We start from the raw sequence: 20,885 nt of genomic DNA on the forward strand, positions 1-20,885 counted from the left end.
GAGATAATATTACGCGAGACGGAAATGACATTCGCTCCCGTCTGGGCTAATGTTATTAAATGAACAACGCTCCGCCGATTTTAATCGTTTGCACTTATTGCGCATTATGTCAATAACAAGCAATGCATGTTGTAGCACACTGTAGAAAATACTGTATATGAAATGCTAGATGCTATTTTCAAAAATGCAAAACTCGCAAGAACGATGCGAGAATGCCGTAGCAACTGATTACATGCAATCTAGATTACATAATCAGATACCATATCTGATTACATTACATTGTACATTTATTGATTACATATTATTCACACTGTAGCAATTAATGATTCATAATTGGCTGACTCTCCCTACGTCTATTTTTACGTTACTTTTTAAAACAGCCAACTACAAACGGTTATAAGACAAGAACTTCAGAACAGGCCAAAACACAACACAAACATGTAAAAAAATGTCTATTTTAGGCTCGATGTGGCTTTGGAACCTCATTCAAGCCGCTGCTGACTAACACAAGCAAGTGCTAAATCGTCCGGCCATTTCATTGTGAGGCAATCTGACCATCCGAACCTAGAGAGATCGAGCTTAAGGGTTAGAAAATCAGATATAATCAGGCGAGAGCTGTGAAAAGTAAACAAAGCTGCTTCTATAACCTTGCGGCTCTGACCTCTTTAATGCCTCACTCTGAACACCATTAAACCAGCCGATCAGATGGGAAAGACTAGGGCAAATAGAAGAAGTGAGAGAAGAGATTAGTCGAAGATAAATGCAAGTACAGCTTGTAATTAAGGGATAATGTAGATTAGAGATAATATTTGCTTCAGAGATCTGATTTACAGATTTTCATTGCATTATCTATGAACGTTTTACTAAGTAGTGTTGCCAAGTATGCAGATTTCCCATGCTACTTTTACATTATAGCCACGTATAGTCTGGTGGATAGAGCGATCAATTTGGGAAAAAGTATTAAAAAAGCACGATTGGATTAGTTTTGATTAGCAATTGGGTTCGTTTTGTTTCGCAGACCTGGCAACCCTGTTAGCAAAGTTAACTAAATAAACAAATACAAAGCATCAAAACTCGCAAAAACTGCACACAACCCTGCGTTTGTGTTTTTAAATGGGTTATGAAAGGTTCGTATTTCGGCTTCGGTAGCCCCGAACGACAGGTTGACATGCGCTCAAGATTTTTACCCTTTTTGTTCAACGACTCCCAAACGATTCTTTCAACGATTCATTGTTTTCATTTACTTACACACTGCGTGAAATGTCATTTTCAAAGAACCCATAATAGGTGCACTTTAAACACCAAATAGTGATGTTACCATGTCAAAAAGCTATGTTATACATTTTTAAAAATCAGGTTGTCATCATTTTTAAACCTTGTTTTTGGGACATTAAGCCCAATTTGCATTGCCAACGGTAAAAGTGTAAAATGATGCATTATTACCGCGAATAAAACAGCTGCCGTCCAACCAGTGATGAGCATGTTACTTTAAAAAACTAATTAGTTATAGTTACTAGTTACTTCTCGCAAATAGTAAGCAGAGTTAGTAACTAAATTACATTATTATAAAAGTAACTAATTACCAGGTAAAGTAACTATTTCTTTATTTTTAAAAACAAAAATGTGTGAAATAACTTGGGTGTCCCCAATATTAAATATGTAAAATGAATGAAATGGACACTAAATAGAATAAATTACTATTATAAAACTAACATACACTATTTTTATGTTTCTGTGGGACAGTGTGAGAGACACCTATAAAATTCAACATTATTGTAAATATTATGAACTCTCTATGGACACCTTGGCAATAAAATTGTTGTAGTAATTTTTATAGCATTGTAATATTATTTTGTTTATAATTACAAGACGGCAGAATTTTAGTTATTAGAATAACCATGATTGCATATTTGTATTGTTGACTGAGTTCAGGACTGGTGGTGGTGTTTAAGATATTGTTTGTCGATTAGTGTTTCTGTAAAAAGGCAGAAAAATGAAAAATAATAGTGATGAAATTTCTACGAATACGTCTACTAATATATAATGCTCTAGGATTAATGAGCTGCTGGTTTCGTGAATGTAAAGCACGCTGTCTGCGTTCGCTCAGATTGATTTGCTGAAATCAGAAGAGGGACGACCCCAGCTGAGCGCCAGCCAATGAGATTGTTGTTTGCACGTTAGTTCCGCCCACTACCAGAGAAACCGGCAGCTCTTAAAAGCAGAAGGAACTCTTATTTTGACAGGAAAATACAAAAAAAGAATATAATTTACACGTCAGTTCTGCGCGGTATATAAGACTCTCTCGCTCGGCATCTTTCTTTATTCGTGTATAAAACAAAGCTACGGCGTCTTCACACCGGTTTACGGTGCTCCAAACACATCCGTTTAGACGAACTGAAAAATAAAATCATAGGCCTGGTAATATTAGCACAAATACTTTTTTTGGGGCCTTGAATGTGAGAGTTCCCCTGCTGTCAGAAAGCTCTCAGATTTAATCAAAAACATCTTCATTTGCGTTCCGAAGATGAATGTCTAATGGGCTTGGAACGGCGTGAGGATGAGAAATAATGATTTTTTTGCCGAGCAATCCCTTTAACGCCACTTGCCTTATTAAGCATTCATGTTCCTTCTACAATCACAGACACTCTCATTAGTGCTAACTGAAGTGAAGAACAGATTTGTTCTTATAGCTATGGTCTGAAAAGTCTTTTCGGCTACACAGTGTGAAACCTGAACGCGCTGGATTAGCAAACAGCGCAAAACACACACACACACACACACACAAAATAAAAACAAGATTCTATTAATGGCTTAGGACGAACAAACGCGAACGAAAAGAGCTGTTTCGTCAAATGTGCAAATACACGCACTCGGTTCAGTCTCTCTTTGAAGGTTTATTGGTGGCCTCCAACCCCGGTTCGATAAATGTCAGCTTGACTTTGTTGTTTTGTAGATGCATCCTCAGATTAAGCGGTTTTTGTCCAGCGTGCTAAAACGCTGTTTATTCTGACACAGCTCGCACAGATCAAGGCCGCGGGGAAAGAGATGAGCAGGACAGAGCCCGAGAGAGAGACCGAATACATTAAACAATCATTAATACCGCGCTAACTAGCAATAAAGGGAGATGTGAGGAGATGAATGGTTTAATAAACACTTCTGAAGGTTTAGGGATTATGGTTTGACGCTCCTCCTTTTTAATAAAGGGAAATAAAAGCCGTCCCACCCTTCCTGAGGTTTTTGATGCTTTTGAAAGAATGGCATTAATGAGAGGAGCAGATGGGAAAGTGTTTGAAGTGCAAAGCTCGTCGTGATCACGTCACGCGGACTCAACAAAACGGAGCTCTTAATTTCTCTCTGCATATTCATGCTTTTGAAATTGATATGCGAATCGGGAAGAGCCCTGGAAATCCCTAAATATGCACCGACACAAACCACGAGGAATTAATGTGCGGCGTCTGACAAATGCCTAATGTGTCTTTTGTAACGGCAGATCTGGTCCCTGTCACAGTGACACTGCAGACTGGACCCAAAGAACACGAAGTCCCGTCTAATGCAGGCTGTGTGCTCAACTCATTATAAATATTCATAATAATCTCGGCCGTCTTGCGATGTGAAGCAAAAATCAATTCCACGCGTCCACATTATCTATCCATTTCTTTCTTTAATCAAGTTGTCCAGCAGGAGCTCGAATAGAGCTTGCGCCCCTTCGTTATTTACATCCACATCTGGGCATTTGGCAGATGTTTTCATCCGGACCAGTTTACGCTGCATTGAAGGTATAGGCTACATTCTGTCGTGGGGATCAAACCGATAACCTCGCCGATTCTAGTGTTTGCTCTCGAACAATTACCGAAATTGCCATTTTGTAAAGAGGCGTTGAGATGGGTAACTCTACATAGTCAAAAGCCAGTTCATTACTCAAGTTTCAATGTTATTCTTCATTTTTGTTATTAATCACTTACGCCGTGAAAGCTTTGTTCATCTTCTGAAGACATTTTGGATGAAAACCGAGAGATTTGCGACTGTCCCATTGGCCGCCAAGGAATAAACACCATCAAGGTCCAAAAAAGTATGAAAGACATCTTCAGAATAAGTCCATCTTCCATCAGTGGTTCAACCGTAACGCTACGAAGCTAAGGAAAAAACAACAAAACTAATGACTTTATTCAACAAATTTGTCAATGGAGAACAACGCACACTATTTGCATCCAAGGATACTTTTCAAAATGGCGGTGGGGTGATGTTACGATGCTGAATTTGTTGAGTAAAGCCATTATTTTTGTTTTCTTTCCGTACAAAAAGTATTCTCGTAGTTGTTATTAATCACTTTCGCCGTGAAAGCTTTGTTCATCTTCTGAACGCAACTGAAGATATTTTGGATGGAAACCGAGAGACTTGCGCCTGTCCCATTGAGGAATAAGGAATAAACACCATCAAGGTCCAAAAAAGTATGAAAGACATTTTCAGAATAAGTCCATCTTCCATCAGTGGTTCAACCGTAACGTTACGAGGCTAAGGAAAAAACAGCAAAAATAATGACTTTTGCATCCAAGGATACTTTTCAAAATGGCGGTGGGGTGATGTTACGATGCTGAATTTGTTGAGTAAAGCCATTATTTTTGTTTTCTTTCCGTACAAAAAGTATTCTCGTAGTTGTTATTAATCACTTTCGCCGTGAAAGCTTTGTTCATCTTCTGAACGCAACTGAAGATATTTTGGATGGAAACCGAGAGACTTGCGCCTGTCCCATTGAGGAATAAGGAATAAACACCGTCAAGGTCCAAAAAAGTATGAAAGACATTTTCAGAATAAGTCCATCTTCCATCAGTGGTTCAACCGTAACGTTACGAGGCTAAGGAAAAAACAGCAAAAATAATGACTTTTGCATCCAAGGATACTTTTCAAAATGGCAGTGCGGTGATGTTACGATGCTGAATTTGTTGAGTAAAGCCATTATTTTTGTTTTCTTTCCGTACAAAAAGTATTCTCGTAGTTGTTATTAATCACTTTCGCCGTGAAAGCTTTGTTCATCTTCTGAACGCAACTGAAGATATTTTGGATGGAAACCGAGAGACTTGCGCCTGTCCCATTGAGGAATAAGGAATAAACACCGTCAAGGTCCAAAAAAGTATGAAAGACATTTTCAGAATAAGTCCATCTTCCATCAGTGGTTCAACCGTAACGTTACGAGGCTAAGGAAAAAACAGCAAAAATAATGACTTTTGCATCCAAGGATACTTTTCAAAATGGCAGTGCGGTGATGTTACGATGCTGAATTTGTTGAGTAAAGCCATTATTTTTGTTTTCTTTCCGTACAAAAAGTATTGTCGTAGCTTCATAAAGTTACGATTGTATTCAGGCGACGTTTTCATACGTTTCTGCACCTTGACAGTGATAATTGTTTGGCAGTGCCCTTGTATTCACCCAAAATATCTTAAATCGTGTTCAGAAGACGAACAAAGCTTTCATGGGTTTGGAACGACACGTGGGTGCGTGATTAATGACGAAATGTTAATTTTGGGGTGGACTAACCCTTCAAATAAAAGTATTGTACGCCTCTGCATTTCGAAACTAACGAATGCACAGAAAGCCTGTTGAAAAATCAAGCATTTCAAAACAAGAATGTAACAAAATATAGCCGTTTACAACTAGTTGCAATGCATTTTTTAATTGCGGTCTGATTAAAACGGACCTAGTTTTTTGGCACGTTTGCAGGCCTTAAAATGCTGCCTACATAGGGTTTTGCACGAGTGTCGCTCTGGGATTCTGACAGGTTCAAACACGTCTCTGTTTTTCCACAGAGATGCAGAGTGAGAAAACCTTCGCCCTGTTGAATCTCCATCCTGCTTAACACAGTAACAGGTGTGATGCTGTTCTCCTCGCTGTCTAGGTCGCGTTCACACACTTTTGCCATGCATGCAGGAATTCCCGCTTATTTCTTTTCCGAATCTTTTCATCCCACACCTTTCACTTACGAGAGAGAGAGAGAGAGAGAGACGTCAGGGAAATGAAAATCACGCGTGAACTCTTTCACCCCTTTACTAAAATCAAACATCTAATTTAACAGTTATGCTATGCATACCGAGCCGCTATTAAAGCTCGCGATTCATTATTAATACAGCCTGTCGCTTAGAGCCGAGCTGATGGATAACGCTCTCAGAGATGGAATCTCTTTCTATGTCTTTCTGAAATGAACTCGTGCCATAAAAGCGAAGCTTTGTTGGAGAGATCCAATATAGACTCATCTAGTGAGTAACAGTCAAATCGGTATTAAACGAATAAATTCATACCAGTTATTATTGTTTTTAAAGACCCGTCCCGCACTCAAAGAAGCAATGAGTATCAGTAAAGTAGATCACTGAGTGCAGAGCGGTGTGTGTGTGCGCTTTATAGCCTCGGGCCCGTGTGTGAACATGAGGAAAGACCTGCCATTCTGTCGCTCTCGGTAATCAATGCGAGTCACTGGGCTATATTTTATTAAACGGCCGTATTCTCTCTATCACTTCACACTCATTTACTGGGCTGCAGGAAAATGACTTTACGAGAAGGACGGCGTGGAGAAAATCAGCCTTTTCCCTTCCACATCACACATATGACTGATCAAGTATGCAAAGTAAACAGGTGCGGCGGAAACGCACTCTGTGACCCACGGCGATGGAGAGAGTGTGCTTTCCATCAATGCCATGTTATTACTGCTGCGTTTGATTGCTATCTAAATGATTATTTATGCAAAAAGAATGATAGAAATTTAACGCGCCGAGGTTATTCATTCGCGCTGGTGTTAAACATTTATCTTGTTCTTCGTATTGCAATTAATATTAGCGATGCTGTTGCGCTCCGTAATATTAATTCATGCCACATTGTTTGTGCCACAGACATGAATGAGTCCGTGTTAAGGAGTGATACGCTGTTAATAAGCAATCACTACTCAGACTACGTTTTTCGAGGTGGACAATAAATGTTAAAAAACATATTTAGATGTCAAAGTACAGTAATAAACCGCTAATAAATCTAGAGAACCCTAAAAACCCATATTGATTCACTTCAAACTGCATGCTGTAGCAGCACTACATTTCTTTAAATGGAAGATACTGTCAATTGAACAAAAAAATCATTATAAGGATAATATAAATAATATAAAAATACATAGAACATATAACCCTGGGCACAAATTCGGATTATTATTTATAAGGCTAATTACTTGTTTAAATTAAGATTGGGTTTTATATGAATAAAAATGATTTCCTATATCTGGCGCTAGCAACTGTTTCGAGTCCCAGGGAAAGCAAGAACTGATAAAATGTAAAAACTGTAACTTGAATGCATAAAAATAAAAGTGTCTGTTAAATGCATGAAAAACTGGAAATATCGGTAAATAAACAAAATAGTCAATTTCCCATTCTTGAAAAAAAGAATATCAGGAATATTATATTTGTTATTATTATTATTTTTTACTCATTCTGGAAAAAAGGGGCACTGGAACGCTGTTGTTTTTAATTGTTTTATTTTAAAGATCAAATATGAATGAATGATAAAAGTAACAGAAGCTTGTAAAAATAACTTAATAAACAGGCATAATTAAGCATTAAAAATATAATATATTAAAAATATATAAAAATACCAAAGTACAGTAATTAATCACCAATAATTAATCCAGAAAACTAAAAAAATCTAAAGGATAACAAAAAAAAAAATCTAACCTGTATGATTAATATTCCTTTGGTTTCTCATTGTAATGTATATATATATATATATATATATATATATATATATATATATATATATATATATATATAATATATATATATATATATAAAACTGGTATAGGGACATCTCTAATTATTATACTGATTATTATCATTCTATTTATATTATTTTAAGATACAATGTGCAATAAAATGAACAGCAGAAGTAACAGAAGCTTCTACAATACATTTTAACAGGCTTAATTATTCATGAAAACGACTAAAAGAAAAATCTATTTCCAAACAAACCGAGCCGACCAACACCGCATTACATCCTTTGACTTCTACCCAATATCACTGTAAAAAAAATCACAAATCATAACAGTTATCAGCAATCGGCATCAACAAGTGGTATTCCGAAATGATAATAACTGTTTTCTAAAGTGCATGATGGCAAACAAAACACTCGAATTAATTCCTGCTACTAACGAAGACGGCGAGGATGCTTTTAATCAAGACCGGATTCGCAAGTTCAAAAAATGCTAAACAGCTAGCAGCCGCGTCCGGCGTGTGTGTGTGGCGCGGACGCTCTGTACGTGTAACTGGCTCGAACTAGTCGAGTCATGCTAGAGCTCTTATTTACTCCTGGGTCGCCCTTCAGACGCACAGAAATCACCTCTCAGCGGTGTCAACACCAATCGTCTCTTCCTCACTTAACGCCTCTCGCTCTCCCAATGTTCCTCTCCTTCACGCCCCCTTCCCCCCTCCTCACTTATTTTCACCCTTTTTGCGTTCATGCCTCCCCAGATTTCATTCCCACCAGCTCGCAACCACCCCCCCCAACCCTTTCTCTCTCTCTCTCTCTCTGTCTCTCTCACACACACACACACACACACTCACTCTCTTCCTCACATCCCTGCCTCTCTTCCCATCACATCGCCGGCTTCCTCGCCTCTCCTCGTCTGTGTCTCTGCCTCGCAGTCGTCCTCCGGCTCCCACACGTGTCAGCCGGCTCTTCCTCTGCGGTCGCAGGCTGTGGTTCGTCTTCTCTCCGGCGCTCGAAGGAGGGCAGAAAGGCCATGGAGCACAGCCACATCTTCACCGTGCTGTCCACCAACTCCAGTTCTTGGAGTCCTCGCGGTTGTCCTCTCGGACAGTTTCCCGTCATCTACTACAGTTCCTTGCTGTGCCTCGGCCTGCCTGGTAAGAAGGATGCGAGAAAGATTTGCTGTGTTAACGGTGCAACAACGCATGTGCTCGTGCATGACTTTGAAGTGCACGGGAGTGAGAGGGGCGCATCGACACAGATATTCACATCTGTGGTCAGACGTTTTTTGCAGATACTTAATGTCTTGACTATTTAGCGCTCTCGTGCATGACTTTGTGCATTTGTGAAGTGCATCGGGGGGACAGAAGCGCATCATCCCGGGCACTCGTAATTTGTTTTTTGCACCAATTCTTTTTTTTTGCACACAAATTTGCCTTCGCGCACACGAAGAGCATAGAGCGAACTGTCCCCAAAATTCACTTTTCAAGTTTTTCATTGCAGTTTCGGAAAAATGTGTTATAAGTCCAATGCAATCTTGATTATTTAATGCATGCTGTATGCATGACTTTGCATATGAATGTGAATAGTTCACAGGGGTCATAAATGTCTGCTAACATCTGTACCCAGCATTACAGGTTTTTCTGGCATGCTTACCATCTTGATTATTTAGTACACAATGCATTATTTTTGTATTATTCGTGATAGGGTATTCACATTTGTGGCTGTTTTTTTTAATACAGATTCTTAAAATCTTAATTAATTAGTATTTTTATGCACAGCACTGTGCATTTGTGAAGTGCACAGGGTGAGAATGCATTGTCTCTAATATTCACATTTATACCTAACACAAGCTTCTTAACATTTTGATTATTTAATGCACAATCCATGTTTGTGCCCATCAATGTTTTTTTATGCATATTCTTAAAATATAGATTATTTGAATGCATGTTTTTGTGCATATATCAAGTGCAACATCCCCGTAATTCACATTTGTGGCCGGTCAGTACACATTCTTGCATGTTTTATTATTTAGTACTAAATGGAGGGGAGCACATCGTCATCAGAGTTTACATTTGTGATCAATCAATGCAAATATTTCATTGTAGATTCCTGGGTCCAGCTTAATCTTGATTATTTTGTGCACAGTGCATGTTTTTATGTGTGAAGTGCAAAAACTGACCACATAATTGACCACGTGTACCGTTAAATATAGCGTTTTCATGCATATTCTTTAAAAAATGTATCATTTAATTACAAAGCATGCTTCATTGCATGACTCCGTCGGTGTATTCGTGAACATACAGGGCTGAGGCGAAGGCATCGCGCCGATATTATTACCAGCAGACGCTTTTCTCATGCAGATTATTAAAATTTTGTCTTGTGCCATTTAATCTTGATTATGTAGCGGCATCCTTGACCAAACGCTCTGTAACCTTGTGAGACGCAGCCATATTGGCATCAGAACTGAGGAAAAACACAGTTTCCAAAGGTCACCGGTGACATTCGGGATTCGGCGTCTCACATCGTATATCAGCCAAGAAATACCTGTTATTCCACAGATGCTGAAATTAGATCCGGCTCTAACCGGAATGACCTGGGGAGCGAGACAGATGATGCATTAGATGTCTTGAGTAGCCCTCGTATTAATTGGCCTCAAGCGTTTAATATTAATGCCCCTGGACACCAAAATTGCATTTCGTCCCTGCACAATTGGAGGTTGATTGCTCATTTATGACTAATGGTATTATTTGCAGGTGTGCTGAACATTTTAATCGAAGCTTCTCTCTCAGGTCGGACGCCATGTGGCACAGTTTCAGCGGAATGATTCGTTGTCAGATTGAGATAAATCGCCGTGCCCTTGAGCGAAGCACTCAGCCTGAGCAGTTTATACAAATATTTTCATTCGCTTTTCGAAGGCAGGCGGTCTTCTTGTTGCTAAATAGCAGCTCGAATTTCAACTCGACGCGGGTTGGTGGGACGAATAGGGGCGTGATGAGACGAGATTTGAGTCTTTATTTAACACTGTGTGAAAGTCATCACACCTGGCAGCGATTTGGGTAGATTGAGGCGATAAGACATGCAGAAACGGATGGGAGCTGAAGAAGCGAAACCTCTCGTAGGCAATGCACAAAGAAAGTGAGAAAAGCATAGAGAATGGATGGAAAGGGAATGAAAAGAAGGACAGGTTGACTAAAAGCAGGTGTGATTAAAGAGGAAAGAGGTGAAGAGTGATGTTTTGTTTGTATTTTTATAGTAGTTGACAAATCATTTTGGTGACATTGAACGTATAGTGTATACATATATGTGCAACGTCGCACACACGCACACATATATGCATGTTTTTAAAATGAATTGCAATTTCAAAATCGCATGCAAAAAAATGAATTGCATGCAAATTACTATTCGATAAAATTCTGAAGAATTGTGGAAAATAAAACAAAATATTGTAGTTTAAGAGTAGCAGTGTAGCAGTAGGTTTGTTGTAAAAAAATAATAATAAATAAAATGTTAAATGAAAAAAATGCGGTTAATTAAATACAGTAGCAAAATACCGCAAATAGGCTTTTAACGTTGAAGCCTTTAAAAACAAGGGAGAAAAATACAACCCATATATTAAATAACACTAAAAAGTACCTTTAAAAATATATCTATTAAAATTACGCATTATAACGTATTACTGTGACATTTCATATTCAACTGCACAGCTGTGAACCTGCAACTTGAAAATGAAGTTTGGAAATATGCATCATTGTAAATGCCCAACTTCGCTAAACCAGAAAATAAATAAATAGAAAGCACAGAAACGAGCGTGTTCAGATGAGCTCACGTCCGTTCGATTGATCGCTGGAGGTTAAGCTCGTCGAGGTCACTAATTGGAAGAGGTTGGTCTTATTCCATTGGCTTCCCGCACCGAAGGCTTTACTTTTAAAGACTGTTTGATTCGTGTGTTTCGGTTCAATTGAAGATGAAGGGTTTTCATCCAGAAACCGACTATAACGTCACGTGTTTTGGAAGGTCACAGATCCGCAGTAACGATCCTCTCACCGCCTCGGCATTACCCCGGTGGTGTTATTCACCAGTTAAGAGGCGGAGACAATGATTTTCAATTTAGGTAAATGATCCAGGGCACTCTGTGAGCTCGCCGCCTCCGTGAGGAAAGTGTTTGTGAGCGTTTTCGTGTTCGTTTCAGGACGATTAGCGAGTCAGGCGAAACTTTTAAGGTGAGAGTCGCTGAACCCGGAGGAAAACTTTTTGCTGGCCTTGTTGCAGTATCTAGTCAGATTTTGAAACCCAGCTAAGATCTCGACCTCTAGGAGAGTTTATTGTTTTTTTTCTCACACACACACACACACACACACATCTAAAAAGCTGGAGACTTCAGCAAAACTCTCTATATATTGCCCATGGTGAACATGTACCATGCATTTATGAAACTCTACACGCAATATTTCAGAATGAAATATAATAGAGATCTCATTGGCAATATTTACAAATTAGCCTTTTATTTACCCATTATTATTTGAACATGACAAAAATGTGATTTTATTCCAACAGAGAAAGGTCATGTGCTAACAATGTAGCATACAACTACTTTAAATACTGCATGTACATATTTTTGCATGCAGAATGCAGTATATACTGTAAACAATGCTCTAAATTTCCAGTCTGACACACACAAACAAACATGTGGTTTCAAAGCAAACTGAGCCGTTACAATAGGCTTGCTCCTGTTCTGGGCCTCAGAGACCTGTACAAAGACAGGAGTCAAGTGAAATCAATACGCTTACGGTGTTGACCATGGCTAAATGGAAATGTCAGGAAATGTACAACCTCCAGGCCGCCATGGATTCCTTTTGTTTGTCTAAATAAAGTACGTTCACAGCGGGGCATCTGGAGAGATTAACCCAGTGAAAGAGAAATCCAGAAGCCAAAGCGAAATGGACAGTGGAGTATGAAAAAAAGAGAAGAATAAAGAGGATAAGGGAAGTAAAACAAAGGGAGTTGGGAGTGGGATTTGGTGAATCTGGATTTTATGTTGGACTGCAGTCTTAGTGACGCTCCGATACACACGAACACACTTACATACGGTGTCTGCAAGACCTAAAACTGATCCGCACTGCCGAGAGCACACACAGGCAAACCGCTAGTCATCCTCAACATTATGCTTCCCTGAAACAATCGCTAGCAGTTATACCACAAACTTAAGACTGAACAAAACATCTAAAACCGACAATGCTAGGTTGCTGTAATCATATTACGTTTTACAGTACTCATAATCAGACTACTGTTACCGTTTAATAATTACATGACTACATATTTCACACAAATAGACTTTCGTCTTCCAAACACATTTATGCACTACACGTTTTTAATAAGAATAAACATATATTCTCTCTCTCTTCTATTCGTTAATGATTTCAGCCAAAAGTAATCTAAAAATAGTAACCTAAAATGCATAATGTGTTTGTCTCGTGTAACTTGAAATGCGTAACGGACCACATTTTGCAAGTAATCTTCCCAGCAAGAGAAACTAAATTTGGAAACTGAAGGAGAAATAAGTAGGCTAACTGTATTGCATAACACTACACAAGAAACAATCAAGATGTGAAGAAGAAATCAAAGAATTCAGTTCAGCTGTAATAGAGTTCAGACTGTTGTCACTGAACTGAGACACAAAAATAACCTTCATTATCCCGTTAGCGATCCTGAACAAAAAAACACTGCGTTTGATACTGGAAAGCTTGTTTTGTGCAGCCCGTAGGAAAGACAAATCTAAAATGAGATCTCAATTGTTTCTTTTGGAAAGCAATGGCATCAAAAGGAGACATTTGTCTCCCGAATCTCAGGATTTTCTCTTGCTAAAAAGACCCCGGTAATCTCATATGGGTTTCAGGACAGCTCTCAATTGTGCGCGGGTTTGCTAAGATGTCAGCAATCAAAATTCGAAGATTTCGGTATAAACGTTTCCCATCAAATTCCCACAAAACCGAATTATCTAAAGCATCCACGTTCAAGGCCTAAACGCTAATACTCAACCTGTAATGTGTAATTATCTTGTCTTCATGCAGTCCGCGGGCGCAGACAGCCAGGTACTTCACCCACGTGACTGCACACACTCCTTTTGCGCATTTCTTTCTGAAGGACGCGCAAAAAGCCGTTTATTTCTGCTTTCTACGAATTGCATGGAAAACATTATATAAGCTAGACAGTTAGGCTCCTCTAACGACTCACTAGCCAATCAGACTGGATATATTTTAAACGTGGTTTGCTACCCTTAAAAAAAACTGTAATCAATGAATTAAAAAAATGGCGCCCTCGCCATTGGTTCAGACCAAATTCGTTTTCAGTAGTGCATTAGCTAACCTGCGGTTAACGCAACAGGTGTTTTTAATTCAGTCAAAAAAAGCATTTGCCCTACACGAACGGAAAGTTGCATTGGCGAGTCGATGTTAAACATTTACATGTCAGCCTCCTGGGAGAAAAGGGCATTGCAGTTATTGAGATTCACAGCTGCAATCGCCACATGGGAAAAGATCAGCACATTGCATGTAGTAGCCTAGGTCTTGTGGTTTTTCGTGCATACAGAAAATGTACATGATATAGCAAAAATTACATTGCAATATTTAGTTTTTCTGCTAAATATAAATATGACTAGAGTGCATCTAATGCTCTAATTAGGGGGAAAATATCACTACTTAGAATGACTTTGTAGGTTAGTAAATCAGCATAGACAAACAAATTACAAACATATATGTATATAACAAATTAAATAAACAGCGCTTCATCTTTAGTCTAGCAATATTCAGCTGCAGAAATTGAATAATCAAATTTAATCAAAACAGCACTTCATAGTCTTCACTGTATAAACTGAGCCTAATAAATCAAGGCTATAATCCTACTAAACATTGCAATATCGATGCTGACCTCACTACAAAAGGGTAGCATGCTGATATGCTATTTTTCCAACCTCAAAAGTCTCCTAAGGTATTAAAGACTAGCTTCTGAGCGCTAACATTTTTGTTGAGTTCAACTGAGAGAGGTCGTGTGCGTTCTGAAAAGCCAAAACGTGCATTCTTTACTTCGAACGTGATGCAGACGAATCCCGTCTCTGTCAGCCTCTCCGTTTGTCCATACATTTTGAAAAGGATGCTCGTGTGCCTGAGATTGCCGGTGTTTATGTAAATTTGTGTATGGGTGAGATTGAAGCCGGAGTCTTTGTAATTAGTAATCAGCTGATGTTCTGGAACTGTGAAGTGCGATTCTCCAGACTCCTGACTGGCATATGTAATCCAATTCCATCTTTATTAGCAGCTCGAATGACTGTCAGACAGGCAGAGACACACCATGGGTGCAAAACACTTTGAAGTTTTCATCCAGTATATCGTTCCACGCAGCAGCCCATTGGCTACAGTAGTTGGAAATCCACTGCAACTTTTGGTGAATTACTTTTTCGGGTTAACATATCCCAGAATGTTTCCTGAGGTCTTTTGTAATGAGGCTTTATCCTCCACGCGTCCCCTACTGCTGTGTTAAATTGTTTGGCTTAAATAAAGGCAGGGCCTTTGTGTGCATGCTCTTTTTATCACAGTGAGAGGTCACGGCAATCGGTGGTCATTTCTTCTGCCCGTATATGTCACGCTGCATGTGCGTGCCCCACAAACAATAAAGGTTTGGAAGAAAGCAAGGTAATGAATGGGTCTAGAAGAGGAGATGCTAGAGTGGATGCTAGAGGGTCCGCGTATCCTATGTAATTGCACATGTTGCTGCTGCTTGTTTTAGTTTTTATTGAAGGTCACAATGAGACAGAGGTGAAAGCTGTGGAGGAAAGCAGGCAGGCAGGAAGAAGAGGAAGGGACGAATTGAATGAAAGTCTCAGAAGGTCACGTTCTCTCGTGCCTTTGGATATGCATCTGTACACATGGTCGCACGTGTGTGAATTTCAGTGTGCATGTGTGTCAACCTGTGAACACGTGCGTGTGTGAATTTGAATGTGCGAATGCATGCACCTGAATGACAATGTGTGCATCTGAACTTGTGTGTTAATGACAGTGAAACGAACTTGTGTGAATGCATGCATGTATGTGAATTCAGGCATGTAAATGCATGTGAGTTATGCCTGCATGCATGTGAATGCATGCAGTTGAGCGTTGATATATGCGTATGTGACTGTGCACGTGAAAAGATGTCCATGAAAATGAATGCATGCATGTTAATGTTGTAAATGCGTGTAAACGTGCATGTGTGTGCTTGTGTGCATTTCATGGGACTAGGCTTTGAGCCATTGTGAGTGTGTGCAGTGGGTAACAAAGCTTTTGATTTCGGCTGCGCTAAATTTTGTTACTATTTGTGGTACTGCAATTGCAATGCAATATTGTATGACTCATTCTTTACACCCGTAAGTTTAATGAAGGTGCGATTTTCTCACCTGTATGTGCCATCATCCGACAAGATTCACCGCTTTCTCACCCACCCGTTCCTCTCTCTTCTCACCATGTTCTGTTCTCTCTCCATTTCTTCTCCCGTTCCACAGCAAACATCCTCACCGTGATCATCCTTTCTCAGCTGGTGCTGCGGCGACAGAAATCGTCCTATAACTACCTACTGGCCCTGGCCGTAGCCGACATCCTGGTCCTGCTGCTGATCGTGTTTGTGGACTTCTTGTTGGAGGACTTCATTCTCGGAGCGCCTCTTCCCCACTCCCTTAACAAAGCGGTGCAGGTCCTGGAGTTCTCCTCCATCCACACCTCCATCTGGATCACGGTTCCCCTGACCGTGGACCGCTACATCGCTGTATGCCATCCTCTGCGCTACCACACAGTCTCCTACCCGGCCCGAACTCGCAAAGTGATCTTGGCGGTGTACGCTGGCTGCCTGATCACCAGCGTCCCGTATTACTGGTGGCCGGAGCTGTGGCACGGACTGCCAGGAGCGAGCTCCGGCGGCCGCAGTAGCAGCGCAGGCCAGCATGTGTTGGTTTGGGTCCACTGTGCGACGGTTTACCTGCTCCCCTGCTCTGTTTTCTTCTCGCTCAACGCCATCATCGTACGCAAGCTTCGCTGCCGTCGTAGCTGCTTCCGTCTGCGAGGCTACTCGACCGGAAAAACCACAGCCATCCTGCTGGCCATCACCTCAGTGTTCGCTGTGCTTTGGGCGCCACGCACCCTTATGATCCTTTACCACCTTTACACGGCCCAACCGCCGACCCCTGGACCGGCCAGGCTCCTGCATTTGGTCACAGACGTGGCGAACATGCTGGCGCTTCTCAACACTGGCGTCAACTTCTTCCTGTACTGCTTCATCAGCAAGCGTTTCCGCAGGATGGCCGGCACGGTGCTAAAGGCCCTTTTCCGATGCAGGAAGCAGCCGCCGCCATTTTACGCCAGTCACAACTTCTCCATCACCAGCAGCCCTTGGATCTCACCAGCCAACTCACACTGCATCAAGATGCTGGTGTACCAGTACGACAAGAACGGCAAACCAGTCTGCATATCCTCATGAATACCAAATCGAATTATGCCGTACCAATATAACGCTGGCTACTAAGTCCGGCGAGCTTGGGAAAAGTCCTTCCCGACTGGTGACCAGCAGAAGGCGGCGATCAGTTTGTTGGAAAGTGCCTCAACGAAAGATCCAGTGTCAGGTTCAAAGACATCTTACGGCCAAATTGTGGTTCTTTCTCTGGCAAAAAACAAGCAGGAGTGGTCATTAAGCTATAACATGCCAGCGCCTTTCAGGATATCAATGCAAAAAACAAAAAAAGACCAAATCTCAAAGTCAAGAGAATTCATGAAAGGCTTGCTCGTGTTCCAGGCAAAGACAAGGCAATTAGACCAATATACTTATTGATGTGATCTAAAGAGTTTGTCTCTAGTAGGGCTGGGCAATATAAAAAATGCATATCTCAATATTTTTCAAATTAATGATATCCGTTAATTTGTAAATACTTTTGCAGCATTCGCTGCTGATGAATTTAAAAAGTTGGGCTTTTTTGCCCTTGTGGAAATTAGTATTTACATCACATTTACGAATTATGAGTAATGACATTATAGCGAAAGCTCTTCTCAAAGCACTTCCGATTAGTATTTCAAAGCCTGCATAACAGCAGCCATATTCACCAAATATAAACTAAACCCTGTATATTACCATTGGTATACGTAATATTCCCTTAGTTTTTATCGTCAGCAAAGACGAAGCGATAATATCTCCAATTTTTGATGTATCGCCCAGCCCTAGTCTGAGCATGGTTCCAGTTGAATGTGCACCAAAGCAACATTTTACATGAAGAAAAAGGATTCAAAGCCGGAGCCAAGGCAATGTTACCGTATGTCAACCACCTTTCCCCTCTCACCTTCTCAGCAGGGAGACAGAGCTCTCCTTCCCTTTGTGACATTAAAAAACCGTCCTGGCATTTTCGTTTAATATGCTGTTGGTCTCCAAGAGCCGGTTTGCAAACAGCACAAGCTCTTATTAAAGAATCAAGCCTTTAGACATGCTCAGTGCTGGAAACCCGCTTTCCTATTGCTGCCCGATGAAGAATGCTCAAAGATTTCCGCTTCAGCAAAAAGCTTCTGGTGCAACTGACTGTTAAGTGTACAACGAAGGCAAAAAAATACCTTTAGAGAAGAATTATTCTTTATCGGTTGAATCAATATTCTAAGCAACGTCGACACTCATTGCTCAGTACATGAACAGATTTTCTATCGCGGTGACAAACACTAAATAATTAAGACTTTTCAACTTCTGCCACACGCGTACACGCACACTCATTTATCTTTGCTGGGCAGCCTCAAGAAAAAAGAAAGCGAAAAAGAGAATGCTTTTCAAATAAAATCAATGGCTGTCTCCAGAGTGAGCTATTGGAGGAAGCCACGTTCATTTATCTTCACCGCGGCGTGGAGTAACAGGCCGCCATCTGGAGTGCTTTAACTGTGGTGCATATATATTTAAACTATACAGCGGGGAACGTGTTTGTAGATAAGCCAGACAACTTAAAAATGTATGATCTCTGTCACAGACAAGGCTGTATTCACCTGTCTCGTTACGGGAGGCCCGAGACATGAATGCTAAACGCTGCACTGGTGGTGAAATGCAAAAGAGAAAAATGATTTCTTGCAGAACTGAAACGGTCACTTTTCATTACAGCGTCCATTTTAGAAACGGTGGCTTTTAGCCCACGCGTGTATAGGCCCCCGAGGAGCAGTTTGAGATATGTACTGTATTCTTGCGTAGTCGATCATTTCAATATTTCAAATGTTCGGTCCGTGAATTCCAGGGTAATGGACGAAAATATGAACTTATCTTGTTCGAAGCGGTGTCACGCGTTTTGTCCAGTAATGCTCTTCTGGCGCAAATAATTGAATCCATTTTGAACGCTTAAGTGATGCGACTATTTTTATAGTGCTGGGTAGATTAGGCTACTTACAAACTGGAATATGTATTCATTACACGTTAAACAATGTCATTTAGATGACTCATTTTAGTTGAAGCATTCTGACTACTTTTGGCCTAACTAATTGGGATTATTCTTTTAAAAGTATTTATTTATTTAAAGTGTTGTCAAGCTATTTATTGTGATCGATCATATCCAAAACAAATATTTTTAGATACATAAATTATTATTATTATTATTACGTGAAAATATTTTCATAATATATACTGTATGTGTGTATTTATATGTACAATAAATATACACAGTACACACAGAAATATGTAGTAAAAAAAAAAAAAAAAAAAAAAATTATTTTGGATGCAATTAATCGTTTGACAGCCCTATTTATTTTACATATTAATTATTTATATTTCGATTTAAATCTCAGGGTCTTCAAGTAAATATTTTATTTGACTGACATAAAAGTTTGGGAATCCCTATGTCATGTGAACGAAGATTAATAAAATGACAAAAAAAACAACAAAATGAAAACAACAGAAGTCCTGTCATCAAACTGGCCGCTTTTCCCACCAATATTCAGATGCACGGGTTGCAAATTAATTTACATGGCCATTCTATATTATAAAACATAATATAATCTATATAATACGTGTAATCATTTACTACTGGCACTGAACGTACCCTGATAGTGCGTTGTATTAATTGTATTAGTTAAACCCACTGAACGAGTACAAACTGAACAAAAGAACTGAACCAGTAACTGAACCTTACTAGCAATATCAAAGTAGCAAACTGTGTGTTAAATTAAAAGCAGGACAAATTAAACAGACAATCCGGCCCAATGGGAAACACGTCAATGTATCTGCATTCGATTTCATGGGTTTCGTAACTATATGAATTGTGTGTAACGGTAATCAAAATGCTCTTAATATGCAATTATTTTGTGGAGCAGCCTGTAATTATGCATACTGATTGTTCATGCTACTGTAATTAACTCTATTAATATGGACCCTGTAATGTAAAGTCTTACGAAAGAGTTGTTTTACTCGCTCAGCAGACGGGAACGTGTTCAGGAGCCTTGTAACTGGCGACTTTAAGGTTAACCCGTGTAACCCGCGAGGCACAAACGTGTAATATTGTACGCTAGATATGTGCAGAATACAAATTAAGCAAAACTGTAGACTAGGACGTCGAGGTGCTGCTGAAGTGTCTGTACGGTGCATCATATTTATTTGTTTCCGCCGCATTTGCCTCTGCCCTTTTTCGTCGACATTATTCACACAACGCTATTGAAGGGAGCGTTTATGAACGAATTGCAAAAAAAAAAAAAAACGATGTATATAGAAGCCGGAGTGGCGACTGAAAAGTATGGCGACCCAAGTCTGAATATTTCGTACAATGCAAAAAAGGTTTGTACATTTTTAAGCGTGACTTCTGTGTTCGTGTACTGTTTTGAGGCCGCCGCATAAAGGGCCCCATCGGAAAACAATAATAAATGTTTTCCTTTTCTCTGAACAATCATAAAGCTTATATATTTGGACATTACTGCCAACGTATTGATACGACAGATCATTTAAAGCCACGATCAGCCTTCATGCAAAAAATAACAAATAAGGGGGTAAGATATATATACGTTTCCTGATCCTTTAATCTCTTTTGATGGGTTCTGCTCAAGCGGCCTAAGAGACACTAAAGTGTTTATTTTTGAGCACAATAATGTACTTGTTTTATTCGATTAAGTCATGTAGGCTGTGATATGTGT

General features: G+C 39.8%; 1 protein-coding gene across 1 annotated transcript; it reads left to right on the top strand.

The window, feature by feature from the left end:
• Positions 1–8,515: 8,515 nt before the first annotated feature.
• Positions 8,516–18,590, top strand: LOC122340641 (probable G-protein coupled receptor 139). The gene is made up of 2 exons (XM_043234139.1): positions 8,516–8,888; positions 16,265–18,590. Exons 1-2 carry the CDS (start codon positions 8,765–8,767, stop codon positions 17,230–17,232), a joined length of 1,092 nt encoding a protein of 363 aa, XP_043090074.1. The 5' UTR covers positions 8,516–8,764; the 3' UTR covers positions 17,233–18,590.
• Positions 18,591–20,885: the final 2,295 nt, after the last annotated feature.

The sequence above is a fragment of the Puntigrus tetrazona genome, chromosome 3 (assembly GCF_018831695.1).
Source record: "Puntigrus tetrazona isolate hp1 chromosome 3, ASM1883169v1, whole genome shotgun sequence".
In the NCBI taxonomy this organism is placed as follows: domain Eukaryota; kingdom Metazoa; phylum Chordata; class Actinopteri; order Cypriniformes; family Cyprinidae; genus Puntigrus; species Puntigrus tetrazona.